The following is a 19,258-nucleotide window of genomic DNA, read 5'->3' on the forward strand; positions in this document are numbered from 1 at the left end:
ACGGCGACAGTTCCAGTGGCTGCGGCGGCGGCAGTGGATGCGACGGCGGCTGGTAGCGGCAGTGGATATGACGGCGACCGATACCGGAAGTGGATGCGACGACGACGACGGTGGCGGTGGCGGCGAACGTCGACCGGGGGGGGAACGGGCCAAGTGGTGTTGTGTGCTGCTCAGGGTCCGACCAGGTGGGGGTGTGTGTGTGTAAATCCCAGTTAATTTTGCAAAAAACACCCTAACTTATCAGCGTATAATGGTCACACGAGATAATTAACTGATTTGGCGGTAAACGGACACGTGGCAAGGCCAAATCAGCGCATAAGTACACCAAAATCGTATAATGGACCATATGTAAACCCCTAAGGCAACTATGAGGACTGTATTTCAGGTATTTCCAACTACGATGACTAAAGTGACCACCAAGACAAGTATGAGGACCTCCAGTAAATTTTTCTCTTTAGTTTAATGAAATATATCGAAAATCTAATGAATGTTGTCCGGTTTAAATGAAAATCATCCAATTTATATAAAAATCATTCAATTTCTGTAAAACTTGTTTGAAATGTATGCACACACATGGATGGATAGCCGGCTTCCGTATCATCATGTGAAAACCCGTTCGGACGCCTTCACAAACAAATAGTGTGCGTGTTTTATGGATCACGTTCAAAGCGTCTCAATTTGTTTCAACTAATATTTATGCCTACATCTATGACGATTAGATTTGAAGATCAAACTTGCAAATCTCAATTTTATTTGTCCTCGTTAACAGCTTGGATTGTTAACCACCGCCTGTCATGCGAGCTGATGGATCAGCACACAACATTTCGTCTTGTCGCACGCCAACATCGTCAAGAACTCAAGATGACCAGCCGAGAGCCGACGACCGTTGTTGAACCGAAGTGCAAAAGGTATTCGACTGACATCTTATTTTGTGCGAGCCGGCCTATTTTCCATCACACTTTGCCTCTGTTTAAAATTTGTCCCTCCTTAACTGCGTGTCACGCTCCGCCACCGCACGCGCGCCCTAAGGAACGGAAAAAAAATGCGACTAGCGGTTTTGCGCAATGCAAACCCTCCTTGCGCCCACGCGTACCCTCAACCAAGAAACGGAAAACACAGCGCCCACGCGTCGCAGCGTCTGCACCCACCCAACCCGCATCGCTGTCCCCTTTCCCCCGTTTCACGCACGCCCACGCGCCCACGCGGCCCCGCACCGCACAACGGCTCGCCACAAAGCCAACAAACCCAGCACCAGCAGCCCCAACCCTTTCCTATGGGTTGCCCCCCCGGTGAACTCCCGGAACCCATTCGTCATTCCTCGTACATTTCCGGTAACTCCGAAAACCTTCCGGTAATCAAATGAGGTCATCCTATATATCAATATTCGTTTCCGGACCATTCCGGAAACCCTCGTGACGTCCGTGATCTCATCCGGGACTCCGAACAACATTCGGTAACCAACCATATAACTCAAATACGCATAAAACAACGTCGAACCTTAAGTGTGCAGACCCTGCGGGTTCGAGAACTATGTAGACATGACCCGAGAGACTCCTCGGTCAATATCCAATAGCGGGACCTGGATGCCCATATTGGATCCTACATATTCTACGAAGATCTTATCGTTTGAACCTCAGTGCCAAGGATTCGTATAATCCCGTATGTCATTCCCTTTGTCCTTCGGTATGTTACTTGCCCGAGATTCGATCGTCAGTATCCGCATACCTATTTCAATCTCGTTTACCGGCAAGTCTCTTTACTCGTTCCGTAATACAAGATCCCGCAACTTACACTAAGTTACATTGCTTGCAAGGCTTGTGTGTGATGTTGTATTACCGAGTGGGCCCCGAGATACCTCTCCGCCACACGGAGTGACAAATCCCAGTCTTGATCCATACTAACTCAACTAACACCTTCGGAGATACCCCGTAGAGCATCTTTATAGTCGCCCAGTTACGTTGCGACGTTTGATACACACAAAGCATTCCTCCGGTGCCAGTGAGTTATATGATCTCATGGTCATAGGAACAAATACTTGACACGCAGAAAACAGTAGCAACAAAATGACACGATCAACATGCTACGTCTATTAGTTTGGGTCTTGTCCATCACGTGATTCTCCCAATGACGTGATCCAATTATCAAGCAACAACACCTTGTTCATAATCAGAAGACACTGACTATCAATGATCAACTGGCTAGCCAACTAGAGGCATGCTAGGGACGGTGTTTTCTCTATGTATCCACACATGTAAATGAGTCTTCATTCAATACAATTATAGCATGGATAATAAACTATTATCTTGATACAGGAATTATAATAACAACTATAAATTTATTATTGCCTCTAGGGCATAATTCCAACAGCTGTTGGAGAACGTCGCATGGGAAACAAAAATTTTCCTACGCGCACAAAGACCTATCATGGTGATGTCCATCTACGAGAGGGGATGAGTGATCTACGTACCCTTGTAGATCGTACAGCAGAAGCGTTTAGAGAACGCGGTTGATGTAGTGGAACGTCCTCACGTCCCTCGATCCGCCCCGTGAACAATCCCGCGATCAGTCCCACGATCTAGTACCGAACGGACGGCACCTCCGCGTTCAGCACACGTACAGCTCGACGATGATCTCGGCCTTCTTGATCCAGCAAGAGAGACGGAGAGGTAGAAGAGTTCTCCGGCAGCGTGACGGCGCTCCGGAGGTTGGTGATGATCTTGTCTCCGCAGAGCTCCGCCCGAGCTCCGCAGAAACGCGGTCTAGAGGAAAAACTATGGAGGTATGTGGTCGGGCAGCCGTGAGAAAGTCGTCTCAAATCAGCCCTAATTGCTACATATATATAGGAGGAGGGAGGGGGACCTTGCCTTGGGGTCCAAGGGACCCTCAAGGGGTCGGCCGAGCTAAGGGGGGGAGGACTCCCCCCCCAAACCGAGTTGGACTTGGTTTGGTGGGAGGAGTCCCCCTCCCTTCCCACTTCCTCCCTCTTTTTTTTCTTTTCCTTTGATTTCCTTTTCTTGGCGCATAGGCCCCCGTGGGGCTGTCCCACCAGCCCACTAAGGGCTGGTGTGTCTCTCCAAATCCTATGGGCTTCACCGGGGTGGGTTGCCCCCCCCGGTGAACTCCCGGAACCCATTCGTCATTCCCGGTACATTCCCGGTAACTCCGAAAACCTTCCGGTAATCAAATGAGGTCATCCTATATATCAATCTTCGTTTCCGGACCATTCCGGAAACCCTCGTGACGTCCGTGATCTCATCCGGGACTCCGAACAACATTCCGTAACCAACCATATAACTCAAATACGCATAAAACAACGTCGAACCTTAAGTGTGCAGACCCTGCGGGTTCGAGAACTATGTAGACATGACCCGAGAGACTCCTCGGTCAATATCCAATAACGGGACCTGGATGCCCATATTGGATCCTACATATTCTACGAAGATCTTATCGTTTGAACCTCAGTGCCAAGGATTCGTATAATCCCATATGTCATTCCCTTTGTCCTTCGGTATGTTACTTGCCCGAGATTCGATCGTCAGTATCCGCATACCTATTTCAATCTCGTTTACCGGCAAGTCTCTTTACTCGTTCCGTAATACAAGATCCGGCAACTTACACTAAGTTACATTGCTTGCAAGGCTTGTGTGTGATGTTGTATTACCGAGTGGGCCCCGAGATACCTCTCCGTCACACGGAGTGACAAATCCCAGTCTTGATCCATACTAACTCAACTAACACCTTCGGAGATACCTGTAGAGCATCTTTATAGTCACCCAGTTACGTTGCGACGTTTGATACACACAAAGCATTCCTCCGGTGTCAGTGAGTTATATGATCTCATGGTCATAGGAACAAATACTTGACACGCAGAAAACAGTAGCAACAAAATGACACGATCAACATGCTACGTCTATTAGTTTGGGTCTAGTCCATCACGTGATTCTCCCAATGACGTGATCCAGTTATCAAGCAACAACACCTTGTTCATAATCAGAAGACACTGACTATCATTGATCAACTGGCTAGCCAACTATAGGCATGCTAGGGACGGTGTTTTGTCTATGTATCCACACATGTAAATGAGTCTTCATTCAATACAATTATAGCATGGATAATAAACTATTATCTTGATACAGGAATTATAATAACAACTATACATTTATTATTGCCTCTAGGGCATAATTCCAACAGTCTCCCACTTGCACTATAGTCAATAATCTAGCCCTCACATCACCATGTGAATTACATTGTAATAAATCTAACACCCATACAGTTCTGGTGTCGATCATGTTTTGGCCGTGGAAGAGGTTTAGTCAGCGGGTCTGCTACATTCAGATCCGTGTGCACTTTGCATATATTTACGTCCTCCTCCTCGATGTAGTCGCGGATGAGGTTGAAGCGTCGTTTGATGTGTCTGGTCTTCTTGTGAAACCTTGGTTCCTTTGCTAAGGCAATGGCACCAGTGTTGTCACAGAACAAGGTTATTGGATCCAGTGCACTTGGCACCACTCCAAGATCCGTCATGAACTGCTTCATCCAGACACCCTCCTTAGCCGCCTCCGAGGCAGCCATGTACTCTGCTTCACATGTAGAATCTGCTACGACGCTTTGCTTGGAACTGCACCAGCTTACTGCACCCCCATTAAGAATAAATACGTATCCGGTTTGCGACTTAGAGTCGTCCGGATCTGTGTCAAAGCTTGCATCGACGTAACCTTTTACGGCGAGCTCTTCGTCACCTCCATACACGAGAAACATCTCCTTAGTCCTTTTCAGGTACCTCAGGATATTCTTGACCGCTGTCCAGTGATCCACTCCTGGATTACTCTGGAACCTACCTGCCATACTTATGGCCAGGCTAACATCCGGTCTAGTGCACAGCATCGCATACATGATAGAACCTATGGCTGAAGCATAGGGGACGGAGCGCATATGCTCTCTATCTTCATCAGTTGCTGGGCACTGAGTCTTACTCAATCTCGTACCTTGTAGAACTGGCAAGAACCCTTTCTTGGACTGTTCCATTTTGAACCTCTTCAAAACTTTATCAAGGTATGTGCTTTGTGAAAGTCCTATCAGGCGTTTTGATCTATCCCTATAGATCTTAATGCCTAGAATGTAAGCAGCTTCTCCTAGGTCCTTCATAGAGAAACTTTTATTCAAGTAACCATTTATGCTCTCCAAAAGCTCTACGTTGTTTCCAATCAGTAATATGTCATCCACATATAATATTAGAAACGCCACAGAGCTCCCACTCACTTTCTTGTAAATACAAGATTCTCCAACCACTTGTATAAACCCAAATGCTTTGATCACCTCATCAAAGCGTTTGTTCCAACTCCGAGATGCTTGCACCAGTCCATAAATGGATTGCTGGAGCTTGCACACCTTGTCAGCATTTTTAGGATCGACAAAACCTTCGGATTGCATCATATACAACTCTTCCTTAAGGAAACCGTTAAGGAACGCCGTTTTGACATCCATCTGCCAGATTTCATAATCGAAAAATGAAGCTATTGCTAACATGATTCTGACGGACTTAAGCATTGCCACGGGAGAGAAAGTCTCATCGTAGTCAATTCTTGGAACTTGTGAAAAACCCTTTGCCACAAGTCGACCTTTATAAACGGTCACATTACCGTCAGCGTCCGTCTTCTTCTTAAAGATCCATTTGTTCTGAATAGCCTTGCGGCCCTCAGGTAGTATCTCCAAAGTCCACACTTTGTTCTCATACATGGATCCTATCTCGGATTTCATGGCCTCTAGCCATTTGTTGGAATCTGGGCCCACCATCGCTTCTTCATAATTTGCAGGTTCATTGTTGTCTAACAACATGATTGATAAGACGGGATTACCGTACCACTCTGGAGCAGCGCGTGATCTCGTCGACCTGCGTGGTTCAACAGAAACTTGAACTGGAGTTTCATGATCATCATCATTAACTTCCTCCTCAACCGGCGTCGCAATGACAGACGTTTCCCCTTGCCCTGCGCCACCATCCAGAGGGATGAGAGGTTCGACAACCTCGTCAAGTTCTATCTTCCTCCCACTCAATTCTCTCGAGAGAAACTCCTTCTCGAGAAAAGTTCCGTTCTTAGCAACAAACACTTTGCCCTCGGATTTGAGATAGAAGGTGTACCGAACTGTCTCCTTTGGGTAACCTATGAAGACGCATTTTTCCGCTTTGGGTTCCAGCTTTTCAGGCAGAAGCTTTTTGACATAAGCATCACATCCCCAAACTTTAAGAAACGACAACTTTGGCCTTTTGCCATACCACAGTTCGTATGGTGTCGTCTCAACGGATTTTGATGGTGCCCTATTTAAAGTGAATGCAGCTGTTTCTAATGCATAATCCCAAAATGATAACGGCAAATCAGTAAGAGACATCATAAATCGCACCATCTCTAACAAAGTACGATTACGACCTTCGGACACACCATTACGCTGTGGTGTTCCAGGCGGTGTTAACTGCGAAACAATTCCACATTGTCTTAAGTGAGTACCAAACTCGAAACTCAGATATTCACCCCCACGATCAGACCGTAGGAACTTGATCTTCTTGTTACGATGATTTTCCACTTCACTCTGAAATTGCTTGAACTTTTCAAATGTTTCAGACTTGTGCTTCATCAAGTAGACATAACCATATCTACTTAAATCGTCAATGAAGGTGAGGAAATAACGATATCCGCCGTGTGCCTCCACGCTCATTGGACCACACACATCGGTATGTATGATTTCCAACAAGTCACTTGCACGCTCCATTGTTCCGGAGAACGGAGTCTTAGTCATCTTGCCCATGAGGCATGGTTCGCACGTGTCAAGTGAACCAAAGTCAAGTGACTCCAAAAGTCCATCAGCATGGAGTTTCTTCATGCGCTTTACACCAATATGACCTAAGCGGCAGTGCCACAAAAATATGGCGCTATCATTGTTAACTCTAACTCTTTTGGTCTCAATGTTATGTATGTGTGTATCGCTATCAAGATTCAATATGAACAATCCTCTCACATTGGGTGCATGACCATAAAAGATGTTACTCATAGAAATAGAACAACCATTATTCTCTGACTTAAAAGAGTAACCGTCTCGCAATAAACAAGATCCAGATATAATGTTCATGCTCAACGCAGGCACTAAATAACAACGATTTAAGTTCATAACTAATCCTGATGGTAACTGAAGTGAAACTGTGCCGACGGCGATTGCATCAACCTTGGAACCATTTCCTACGCGCATCGTCACTTCGTCTTTCGCCAGCCTTCGTCTATTCTGCAGTTCCTGTTTCGAGTTGCAAATGTGAGCAACAGAACCGGTATCGAATACCCAGGCACTACTACGAGAGCCGGTTAAGTACACATCAATAACATGTATATCAAATATACCTGATTTTTCTTTGCCCGCCTTCTTATCTGCCAGATACTTGGGGCAATTGCGCTTCTAGTGACCCATACCCTTGCAATAGAAGCACTCTGTTTCAGGCTTAGGTCCAGCCTTGGGTTTCTTCGGCGGATTGGCAACAGGCTTGCCGCTCTTCTTTGAATTGCCCTTCTTGCCTTTGCCGTTTCTCTTGAAACTAGTGGTCTTGCTCACCATCAACACTTGATGCTCTTTACGGAGTTCAGACTCTGCGACTTTCAGCATCGCAAACAACTCGCCGGGAGACTTGTTCATCCCTTGCATGTTGTAGTTCAACACAAAGCCTTTATAGCTTGGCGGCAGTGATTGAAGGATTCTGTCAGTGATAGCTTCTTGCAGGAGTTCAATCCCCAGTTCAGCTAGACGGTTTGAGTACCCAGACATTTTGAGCACATGTTCACTGACAGACGAGTTTTCCTCCATCTTGCAAGCATAGAATTTATCGGAGGTCTCATACCTCTCGATCCAGGCGTTCTTCTGAAAGATAAACTTCAACTCCTGGAACATCTCAAATGCTCCATGACGCTCAAAGCGACGTTGAAGTCCCGGTTCTAAGCCATACAAGACTGCACATTGAACTATTGAGTAGTCCTCCTTACGCGCTAACCAAGCGTTCTTAACATCCTGATCAGCCGTAGCGGGTGGTTCATCTCGTAGCGCAGCATTAAGGACATAATCCTTCTTCCCAGCTTGTAAGATTAGCTTAAGATTACGAGCCCAGTCTAAAAGTTGCTTCCATCATCTTTCAACTTAGCTTTCTCTAGGAACGTATTAAAATTCACGATGACACTTGCGTGAGCCATGATCTACAATACAAATATATTCAAAGTGGACTTTAGACTATGTTCAAGATAATTAGAGTTCAACTTAATCCAATTATATGCTAAACTCCCACTCAAAAAGTACATCTCTCTAGTCATTTGAGTGGTTCATGATCCACTTACACTATCCCAAGTCCGATCATCACGTGAGTTGAGTATAGTTTCAGTGGTAAGCATCCCTATGCTAATCATATCAACTATATGATTCATGATCGACCTTTCATTCTCATGTGTTCCGAGGCCATGTCTGCACATGCTAGGCTCGTCAAGCTTAACCAGAGTGTTCCGCGTGCGCAACTGTTTTGCACCCGTTGTATGTGAACGTTGAGTCTATCACACCCGATCATCACGTGGTGTCTCGAAACGACGAACTGTAGCAACGGTGCACAGTCGGGGAGAACACAATTTCGTCTTGAAATTTTAGTGAGAGATCACCTCATAATGCTACCGTCGTTCTAAGCAAAATAAGGTGCATAAAAGGATTAACATCACATGCAATTCATGAGTGACATGATATGGCCATCATCACGTGCTTCTTGATCTCCATCACCAAAGCACCGGCACGATCTTCTTGTCACCGGCGCCACACCATGATCATCCATCAACGTGTTGCCATCGGGGTTGTCGTGCTACTTATGCTATTACTACTAAAGCTACATCCTAGCAAAATAGTAAACGCATCTGCAAGCACAAACGTTAGTATAAAGAGAACCCTATGGCTCCTGCCGGTTGCCGTACCATCGACGTGCAAGTCGATATTTCTATTACAACATGATCATCTCATACATCCAATATATTACATCACATCATTGGCCATATCACATCACAATCATACCTTGCAAAAACAAGTTAGACGTCCTCTAATTTTGTTGCTGCATGTTTTACGTGGTGACCAAGGGTATCTAGTAGGATCGCATCTTACTTACGCAAACACCACAACGGAGATATATGAGTTGCTATTTAACCTCATCCAAGGACCTCCTCGGTCAAATCCGATTCAACTAAAGTTGGAGAAACCGTCACTTGCCAGTCATCTTTGAGCAAAGGGGGTTACTCGTAACGATGAAACCAGTCTCTCGTAAGCGTACGAGTAATGTCGGTCCAAGCCGCTTCAATCCAACAATACCGCGGAATCAAGAAAAGACTAAGGAGGGCAGCAAAACGCACATCACCGCCCACAAAACCTTTTGTTTTCTACTCGAGAAGACATCTACGCATGAACCTAGCTCATGATGCCACTGTTGGGGAACGTCGCATGGGAAACAAAAATTTTCCTACGCGCACGAAGACCTATCATGGTGATGTCCATCTACGAGAGGGGATGAGTGATCTACGTACCCTTGTAGATCGTACAGCAGAAGCGTTTAGAGAACGCGGTTGATGTAGTGGAACGTCCTCACGTCCCTCGATCCGCCCCGCGAACAATCCCGCGATCAGTCCCACGATCTAGTACCGAACGGACGGCACCTCCGCGTTCAGCACACGTACAGCTCGACGATGATCTCGGCCTTCTTGATCCAGCAAGAGAGACGGAGAGGTAGAAGAGTTCTCCGGCAGCGTGACGGCGCTCCGGAGGTTGGTGATGATCTTGTCTCCGCAGGGCTCCGCCCGAGCTCCGCAGAAACGCGATCTAGAGGAAAAACTATGGAGGTATGTGGTCGGGCAGCCGTGAGAAAGTCGTCTCAAATCAGCCCTAATTGCTACATATATATAGGAGGAGGGAGGGGGACCTTGCCTTGGGGTCCAAGGGACCCTCAAGGGGTTGGCCGAGCCAAGGGGGGGAGGACTCCCCCCCCCCAAACCGAGTTGGACTTGGTTTGGTGGGAGGAGTCCCCCTCCCTTCCCACTTCCTCCCTCTTTTTTTTCTTTTCCTTTGATTTCCTTTTCTTGGCGCATAGGCCCCCTTGGGGCTGTCCCACCAGCCCACTAAGGGCTGGTGTGTCTCTCCAAAGCCTATGGGCTTCCCCGGGGTGGGTTCCCCCCCCCCCCCCCCCCGGTGAACTCCCGGAACCCATTCGTCATTCCCGGTACATTCCCGGTAACTCCGAAAACCTTCCGGTAATCAAATGAGGTTATCCTATATATCAATCTTCGTTTCCGGACCATTCCGGAAACCCTCGTGACGTCCGTGATCTCATCCGGGACTCCGAACAACATTCCGTAACCAACCATATAACTCAAATACGCGTAAAACAACGTCGAACCTTAAGTGTGCAGACCCTGCGGGTTCGAGAACTATGTAGACATGACCTGAGAGACTCCTCGGTCAATATCCAATAGCGGGACCTGGATGCCCATATTGGATCCTACATATTCTACGAAGATCTTATCGTTTGAACCTCAGTGCCAAGGATTCGTATAATCCCGTATGTCATTCCCTTTGTCCTTCGGTATGTTACTTGCCCGAGATTCGATCGTCAGTATCCGCATACCTATTTCAATCTCGTTTACCGGCAAGTCTCTTTACTCGTTCCGTAATACAAGATCCCGCAACTTACACTAAGTTACATTGCTTGCAAGGCTTGTGTGTGATGTTGTATTACCGAGTGGGCCCTGAGATACCTCTCCGTCACACGGAGTGACAAATCCCAGTCTTGATCCATACTAACTCAACTAACATCTTCGGAGATACCTATAGAGCATCTTTATAGTCACTAAGTTATGTTGCGACGTTTGATACACACAAAGCATTCCTCCGGTGTCAGTGAGTTATATGATCTCATGGTCATAGGAACAAATACTTGACACGCAGAAAACAGTAGCAACAAAATGACACGATCAACATGCTACGTCTATTAGTTTGGGTCTAGTCCATCACGTGATTTTCCCAATGACGTGATCCAGTTATCAAACAACAACACCTTGTTCATAATCAGAAGACACTGACTATCATTGATCAACTGGCTAGCCAACTAGAGGCATGCTAGGGACGGTGTTTTGTCTATGTATCCACACATGTAAATGAGTCTTCATTCAATACAATTATAGCATGGATAATAAACTATTATCTTGATACAGGAATTATAATAACAACTATACATTTATTATTGCCTCTAGGGCATAATTCCAACATTTCCAACTACGATGACTAAAGTGACCACCAAGACAAGTATGAGGACCTCGAGTAAATTTTTCTCTTTAGTTTAATGAAATATATCGAAAATCTAGTGAATGTTGTCCGGTTTAAATGAAAATCATCCAATTTATATAAAAATCATTCAATTTCTGTAAAACTTGTTTGAAATGTATGCACACACATGAATGGATAGCCGGAACCCGTTCGGACGCCTTCACAAACAAATAGTGTGCGTGTTTTATGGATCATGTTCAAAGCGTCTCAATTTGTTTCAACTAATATTTATGCCTACATCTATGACGATTAGATTTGAAGATCAAACTTGCAAATCTCAATTTTATTTGTCCTCGTTAACAGCTTGGATTGTTAACCACCGCCTGTCACGCGAGCTGATGGATCAACACACAACATTTCGTGCTGTCGCACGCCGACATCGTCAAGAACTCAAGATGACCAGCCGAGAGCCGACGACCGTTGTTGAACCGAAGTGCAAAAGGTATTCGACTGACATCTTATTTTGTGCGAGCCGGCCTATTTTCCATCACACTTTGCCTCTGTTTAAAATTTGTCCCTCCTTAACTGCGTGTCACGCTCCGCCACCGCACGCGCGCCCTAAGGAACGGAAAAAAAAATGCGACTAGCGGTTTTGCGCAATGCAAACCCTCCTTGCGCCCACGCGTTCCCTCAACCAAGAAACGGAAAACACAGCGCCCACGCGTCGCAGCGTCTGCACCCACCCAACCCGCATCGCTGTCCCCTTTCCCCCGTTTCACGCACGCCCACGCGGCCACGCGGCCCCGCACCGCACAACGGCTCGCCACAAAGCCAACAAACCCAGCACCAGCAGCCCCAACCCTTTCCCCCCACGCTCCCAAACCAATCCGCGCCCCTCCTCCGTTCTGCCCCCCCGCAAAACCCTAGCTCCGTACCCTCGGCGGCCTCCACCATGAAGGGCAAGGCCGACGCCTCCAAGAAGGGCGAGGGCAGGTAAGATCTCCGCTTCTCGTCAAACTCTGCGAGGAAGGGTGGCAGGGATCCCTGCCGTGGCCGGACGTTTCGCATCTATGTATGCAGGTTGTGTGACTGGTTGTTTCTTGCAGGCTCAAGGCCGCCGGCGGCGCCAGCAAGAGGAAGAAGGCCGCCGCTGCCGCTGGCAAGCCCAAGCGCCCGCCCTCCGCCTTCTTCGTCTTCATGTGAGTCCTCGCTCTCCAGCGCTGCTATTTCGTCTCCCAGATCTCCAGATCTGTTCTACTTTTTGTTCAGCTTTTGTGGTCTCCTCTTGGTTTCTTAGTGTATCTCGTGTCTGTTTCGCAGGTCTGACTTCAGGCAGCAGTACAACGCGGAGAACCCCAACAACAAGAATGTCGCCAACGTGAGCTACCTTTCACTGTTTTCTTTTCACCTTTTTCGTGTCTTGTGTAGACATCTCAAGCTGATTCTTCCGTGCTCTGAGTGATTAGGTGAGCAAGGCTGCAGGTGAGAAGTGGAGATCTATGTCTGATGAGGTGAGTGCATCTTGCAATGCTCAAACTAGTCTCTGCATAGATCTTTCCTAGTGTACTTATCTGTTAGTACTTCTTTAACATACATAAGCTGCACAAAACTACGGCTTAGTTTGTTCAATGTATGTTTATGTGAAGTGGCTCAGTCGTAACTGAATAGTTAAATGCAATATGCACATCTATTTGTTCCACTAAACAACATATTTGTTACTAGGTGGCACGATTAATGTACTGTATATTTGGTTTATTGACCTGTTTAATTTGTTATTAGGACAAAGCACCTTATGTGGAGAAGGCTGGACAGAAGAAGCAGGACTATGAGAAGACCAAAGCCAGCTTCGAGAACAAGGTAATCTTGGGAGCATGGTGCATGTTCCATCAATTGTGAAGGTTTCAAAGTTCTAGTGCTAATTTGACATATCTTATTCCTTCAGGAGAGTGTGAGCTCCAAGAAGGCCAAGACTCAGGATGATGAGGAGGCTGAGGGCTCCAAATCTGAGGTCGAAGACGAGGGTAGCGATGAGGTATAAACATTAAGCATTTTGGTTGATGGTTTATGTTTCGAGTGCCAATGATGTTTACCTTCTAGTGTTTTAGTGACACGATTGATTTTTCTGCCTGCAGGATAATGAAGACGACGATGAGTAAATAGTGTATCCAAGCACGAGGTAGCAAATTGGGAGTTGGGTCCCCGCGTAGTGTACTAGTTTGCTATCCTGCTATCTTCAGTGTTAGATGATGAAATTTGGAAGTAGATGTGCCTTTGTGTGTTAAGGGGGCCCCTCTTAGACTTGTGGACTCATGGTTTGAGAAGTTGCTTAGTAGTGTATTAGCAGAGAGAGAGCCGAGAATGCCACTAGCTGTCTCTTGCTAACCACTTGTGTAAGAACTTGTTTTCATTCGCTAATCTGATGACTGCCCAGCCATTGGCTCTTGGTTAATTTCGTCTTAAATTTGTGGCGATTTGCTTCACGTGTTACTCCTGTGTGTAATCTATCTGCTTTGTTTGGCTTTCGGTAATTTGGTTGAATTATCAGACATAGTCTGTTGGTAATGTGGTGTTTGCTGGGATTATTTCAGCGCTAGAGTAATATATGAACTAGATTTAGCAGGGCTGAGAACGTACTGTATAATTTGCTAGTCTGCTGTTTGTGATTCTGTCGTTGTTGCCTTTTCTCGGATTGGCATTCCAGTGATGCCAGCTGAACTGTTGTTGACTTCTGTCGGCGATGCAAATGGTAACTGCATTTTTGGATAATAAGTGGAAGCCGTGTCACATCCAGCGCCGTTGGCTGCCGGTTTTCTTCAAAGAGAAGCTCTGTTTGTTTTATCTCGTGTAACTGCAGGGTCGTGTTCGGTTCGTCGACCGACTTCCGTGCCCAGCACTGGCCTATTGATGCTGCAAAACAAGAGACGCTAGTGTGACAGTGTCCAACATAGCAGACAGTATCATTGATGACATGGGAGAGAACTAAACATAGACACGACTAGTATCACTAATCACATGCGAGAGAACTAAACATAGATGACTAGTATCACTAATCACATGGGGGAGAACTGTTTTCATATGGGAGATCGTTCTTCGCATTCTTTCTGTCTGCTCAACCTGCAACGGAAAACTGGTGATAGTCAGGTAATGAATATTAAGAAGGCGATTTCGAATTCATGGTCCAAGCTTCCGTAGCATAGTGGTATTGCGTTCGCTTCGTAAGCGAAAGGTCGTGAGTTCGATCCTCACCGGGAGCATTCTTTTTGGGGGCGTCCGTTCATACAACCATTTTTTTCAACGATTGCAATAAAAAACAAAATTTGCAACAAAAAAAGTATGTACGTGATCGTAGCAAAAAAACGAAGCTGATGGTATGTGGTAGCAAAAGTGAAACGCTGGTTGTAACAAATATTTACATGATGTGTATGCAACTTTTTTAGTGAACGGTTGCAGCAAAAAATGATGTCGGTTGTAGTAAAATTAACACGGTTGTAGCAAAAGGAAAAAACATTGATTGTAACGAAAAATCGAAAAACTGAATGTGGTTGTAGTAAAATTAGCACGGTTGTAGCAAAAGTAAAAAACATCGATTGTAACGAAAAATCGAAAAACTGAAGTTGCAACCAAATGTATATGCAGTTTTTTTACTGAACAAATGTAGGAAAAAAATAACGCTTGCAGCAAATAGGAAAAAAAATAACGCTTGCAGCAAATATGACGCTGGTTGCAACAATTTAAACGAAAAAATGTTGCATGCCCAGTCAACACGCGCGGGCAGTTGTGTTGAACGGTTCGGCCGGCACACTGACCAGAAACGATTCCCTTCTTTCTGTCATTTTCGTAATCATTTTTTTATTTTGGATGAAGATTGTGGTAACCAATAGTGGTAGGTTTTTTTTGATAACATCCAATAGTGGTAGTTCTTCTGTAGCGTAGATTGCGGCTTTTTCTATACCTACTAATGACATCGTCAATGCTCACCACTCTTTCTTTCCCGCAAATGTTTCTTTTTAGTCTAGACTATGTCCGCGGACAAGATACCGGAGGCCGTCTCACCCAACATTGCCCGCATACATTTTAAAAGTAAAATTAAAGTAACTGGATAAAATTTGTTGAAATGACGAATTATCAATAATTGTAAAAGATTCATATAAACACGATGGGTTTGGTATAAAACATGACAAAATTTATTATATTAGGGAGATCGACACGAGTCCTAAGAAGAGAAGCTTTGACGCTTGCGTTCATTTTCTGCAGCTCATTCCTAACAATGCATGCCGCCTTAACTTGAGTGGCTAATTGGTGACGTTTATCAGTCCGCCAAGCTTGGCGTCAGGTGAAGGGGAAGAGCGATGGCATCCTTGAGACCCGAAGGTCGGCCACCATGTACTACTCTTCCTCTATCGATGGCGCATGTACCGTGTTGTGTTTGTGGTACTGGCGGTGGGCAGCTTGTTGGGCGGTGCCAACGATATCCTCCTCATTGTTGCTTTTGCCGAACACCTCGTCCACCGCCTCGTCGTACTCCCTGTAGGCGGCTTTCAGTTCCGCCTAACGAGTGTAAGTCTTCAAGTGGGGGCGCAAGTGCATGTTTTAGAAAAGGGTTTAAAAGGGGCAACTCCAAGTTTTCAAGTAAGTTTTCGAAATTGGGAGGAGGGGTGCTTGCATGGGCAGACCATAGTATGAGTGTCTTAACTCATGGGTTTTAATTTTTAAATATATTTTTAGGGGTTTTCAGGAGGTGTGGGCCACGATCAGCCAATGCCACTACAACAAAAGGAATTACCATTTTTGTGTTAGTTGAGCTTATATTTTCAGCTTGTTGCCTTTTCTTCACCTTCCATTCACCTTTTTTTTGCCTTTTTCTGTCACATGAGAACAAAATTTAAGACAAGGGGAATGCTTTTTTTTAGTTGCACACTGCCGTTTGACATGCAACTGAACGAGCATCATCGGAAAGACTAAAATAAATCTAACAAAATATGAACACCCGTGCCAAGCTTAGGACTCGAACTCAGACGGGTTGGTTCCACCACAAAGAGCCTAACCATCGGAGAGCTAGGCTCAGTTGGCACATACAACTGTAGTTGGTAAAAATATGAGAATTGATTTTTTATTGTCACCTTGTATCGACATGCTCGCGTCAATGCATAAGTCGACGAGTTTTTCACCCATTTTTTCTGTGCATCTCCTTTTCGATCAAAACATAGTTACAACAGGCTCAATTAGAACAATTGCACTATCTTATTTCACCATTTTCCTTTTTATTTTTATTAATTTTTTTGTAGGAAGTAATACATGTATATTTTGTGGAAGTGCATTAGCATTTTATTTGAACAAAATTTAAATATGAACGTGTCTTCAAATGAAATACTATTTTTTACAAAAGCATATTTTTTGAAATGCATGAACACTTTTCCAACATTTGTAATAAATTTCCTTTTTATTAATAATTGTTGTTGTGGCCTAATAAATGTCCATGATATTAATTCTCCCTTCTATAATAAAATTCATGTGTGATTTGTTTTTTTGCAACTGGTTGCAATATCACTCAACTACTCTAAAAGTATATTCTCAGCACCCAAACAAATTCACGTGTTAGCAAGAATAAAAAATTCAAACATGTAAGTATCTGTGTAATTTTTCAAAATGGTAAGTGTAAATATTGAATTGCTGAAGATTTTCTAAATCTATGAACATTTTTGAAAACACATGAACAATTTTTTGAATCCACAAACTTTTATGAATTCAAGATTTTTTCAAATATATATATATTGAAACTTGGAACATTTTTAAATGCTTAATCATTTTAAAGAAGAACAAATAAAGACAAAAACAAAAAGAGAAAAAAGAAATGAAAAAAATAGCAGGAGACCAGACCTACTCATGGGCCGGCCTAATAGGGTGGGCAGGAGGGTGGACGTGTACGCTCGCTCGCTCTATTGGCCCACCCTCCTCATGTGTGGTATAGGAGGTCCTGTTGCACACTCCTCCTCAATCGTTCGTTCTGATGGGTGTCAAGGGGAAGCCCTGGATTCGCGAGAGACCCAATCAACTATTTTATAAATGTCATGAATAAAAAAACTAGATATTTTGTCATAAAAACACATAAACATAGAATTACAAAGAGTAAAAATGCATCATAAGTGCTAAAACTATTGGGGTTGTGTTAGTTTAGTCTTAAAAAATTAAACTATAGTTTTAGGCCCTAAAACTATTGGAGGTGTGTCAATTTGGTCATATAACTTCGAAAATGCAGTTGTGGGACCAAAAACTATGTAAGTTTGTTCACCTCATGTCCTAAGCTTGTATGTCTAGCATTGACCCGTCGACGTGTCTCTTGGATATGCTTGGACTATTGCCATGTTGACCGAATGGACACCAGGTTAACCTATGAAAGGTAAATCTAGAAAAAACCCAATAAAGTGTTGTCTCACCTCATCTCACGGCATTGTCTTCTCCCACACATAAAATGTTTGGTGGTGATAGGACGGAGGCCATCAAGGACATGATGTCTTGAGCTCCAACGTGGAGAGTAGATATGTCATCTCAGCCTCACCTATTTGTGGAAGAATGACACGTTGCACAATGTCCAATTGCTACCTACCTGTGACTCCTCTTGGGTCTGTGTCACCCTTGCCGACCTTTACGTTGGCTTCACAATTTTATGTGCACTCCCCTGCATCATCTATCAACAATGATAGTTCCCCATCTGTGGACATGTCCCTTGTTAGAGCATATTTTTTCATGTGTGGTTTTGGTAATTGATGACAATCCCTATAGACTAATGGCCGCCTTGAGTTATATTTGAAGGATTTATCCATAAGCATTTCTTGAAGTTCAACCGTTGGTTTGAAGGATTTTATATGGTGATCAAGGTGGTATTCAAGGTTTTATCCAAAGATTTGTCATGTAAGAGTTGAGCTCATTGCAATCATGACTTGAAGAAGAAGATTGTATGAACATTCATGTTTATCTTCAAGACATCATCCTTATGAAGAGAGAAGATAAGATACAAGGTTGATCAAGACCAAGTCAAGAGTGAATCAAGTTTATCAACACATAAAGCGTACAAGATGCCGAGAGGGATCAAGTGATCCCACGATATGGTAAGCATTATCCATTACACTTTGTGTACTAACACATGGTCTATGGGAGAGTTCTATGTGTGGTTAGGTATGTTTCCATGGGCTTGCGTCAAGAGGAAGATCTCATACAACCCATGAAAGATGACATCAAGTGGTGATCGTCATCAAGATTGCAGTGTACAAGTTCAAATGGAGCATCAAGAAGAGATCATGCTTGAAGCTTGCCATCCATTGTGGTGAAAATGGACTTGTGAAGATGCGCCGAAGAGTGGCTCATCCATAGTGGAGTATGGAGGAGCAATCAACCAGTCTTCATCGAGCCAACACAATCAAGAAATATGGTCCATCTTGAGGAAGTCAAGATCGTCATCATCTCGCTCAAGTGGACTATGTGTCAGGTATAGGTTTGTCCTTGATAACTTTTCTATTTTACCGGTATGAGGGTGTTAGTTGGGAGGCAGGTGTCGTGGTTTTGTCACGGCAGATGTCCTCGTGAAAGGACTTAGTGATGGAGCCATCGCACCTTGGTGGCGACTCAAAGAGGGTGAGCGGAAGCGAGACTCAGGTTTACCTAGGTTCGGCCCCTCCGGTGAAGGTAAAAGCCTACGTCCTGCTTTGTGTATATTGATGGTGGATTCGATTACAAGGAGGGCGCAACTCGCTTGAGCTATCTCTCGATGGATTCTAATTTAACCTCTCTGCCCTAGAGACTCGCCTTTATATATAGGTCGATGCCCTAGGATTTACAAAGTCCTAGCCATGTTACAAACCATGGCTTTCCATATCTCTAAGTCGCCGTGTCTTCCAAGTCAGGTTACCTCCTTGGCAACTTATCTTTTCTCTTAATCTTGAACCGCCATCCA

At 44.6% G+C, this 19,258-nt stretch overlaps 1 protein-coding gene and 1 non-coding gene across 2 annotated transcripts; both read left to right on the forward strand.

Moving 5' to 3' along the window:
• The first annotated feature begins 12,035 nt into the window (after window positions 1–12,035).
• Window positions 12,036–13,759, forward strand: LOC123402298 (DNA-binding protein MNB1B-like). The gene is made up of 7 exons (XM_045096199.1): window positions 12,036–12,303; window positions 12,417–12,509; window positions 12,631–12,688; window positions 12,777–12,821; window positions 13,090–13,167; window positions 13,253–13,342; window positions 13,443–13,759. The coding sequence occupies exons 1-7, from the start codon at window positions 12,263–12,265 to the stop codon at window positions 13,464–13,466; spliced, it is 429 nt and encodes a 142-aa protein (XP_044952134.1). The 5' UTR covers window positions 12,036–12,262; the 3' UTR covers window positions 13,467–13,759.
• A 733-nt stretch (window positions 13,760–14,492) lies between these two features.
• On the forward strand, window positions 14,493–14,564 carry TRNAT-CGU. The gene has a single exon. It is a non-coding gene; the product is annotated as a tRNA-Thr (tRNA).
• Window positions 14,565–19,258: the final 4,694 nt, after the last annotated feature.

The sequence above is a fragment of the Hordeum vulgare genome, chromosome 6H (genome assembly GCF_904849725.1).
Source record: "Hordeum vulgare subsp. vulgare chromosome 6H, MorexV3_pseudomolecules_assembly, whole genome shotgun sequence".
In the NCBI taxonomy this organism is placed as follows: Eukaryota; Viridiplantae; Streptophyta; class Magnoliopsida; order Poales; family Poaceae; genus Hordeum; species Hordeum vulgare.

Excerpts from the sequence above, each read along its gene's own strand:
- LOC123402298 (XM_045096199.1), top strand. The coding sequence starts at position 12,263 with ATGAAGGGCAAGGCCGACGCCTCCAAGAAGGGCGAGGGCAG. Across the intron at positions 12,510-12,630 it reads TCCGCCTTCTTCGTCTTCAT|GTCTGACTTCAGGCAGCAGT; the intron begins GTGAGTCCTCGC and ends TCTGTTTCGCAG. Across the intron at positions 13,343-13,442 it reads AAGACGAGGGTAGCGATGAG|GATAATGAAGACGACGATGA; the intron begins GTATAAACATTA and ends TTCTGCCTGCAG.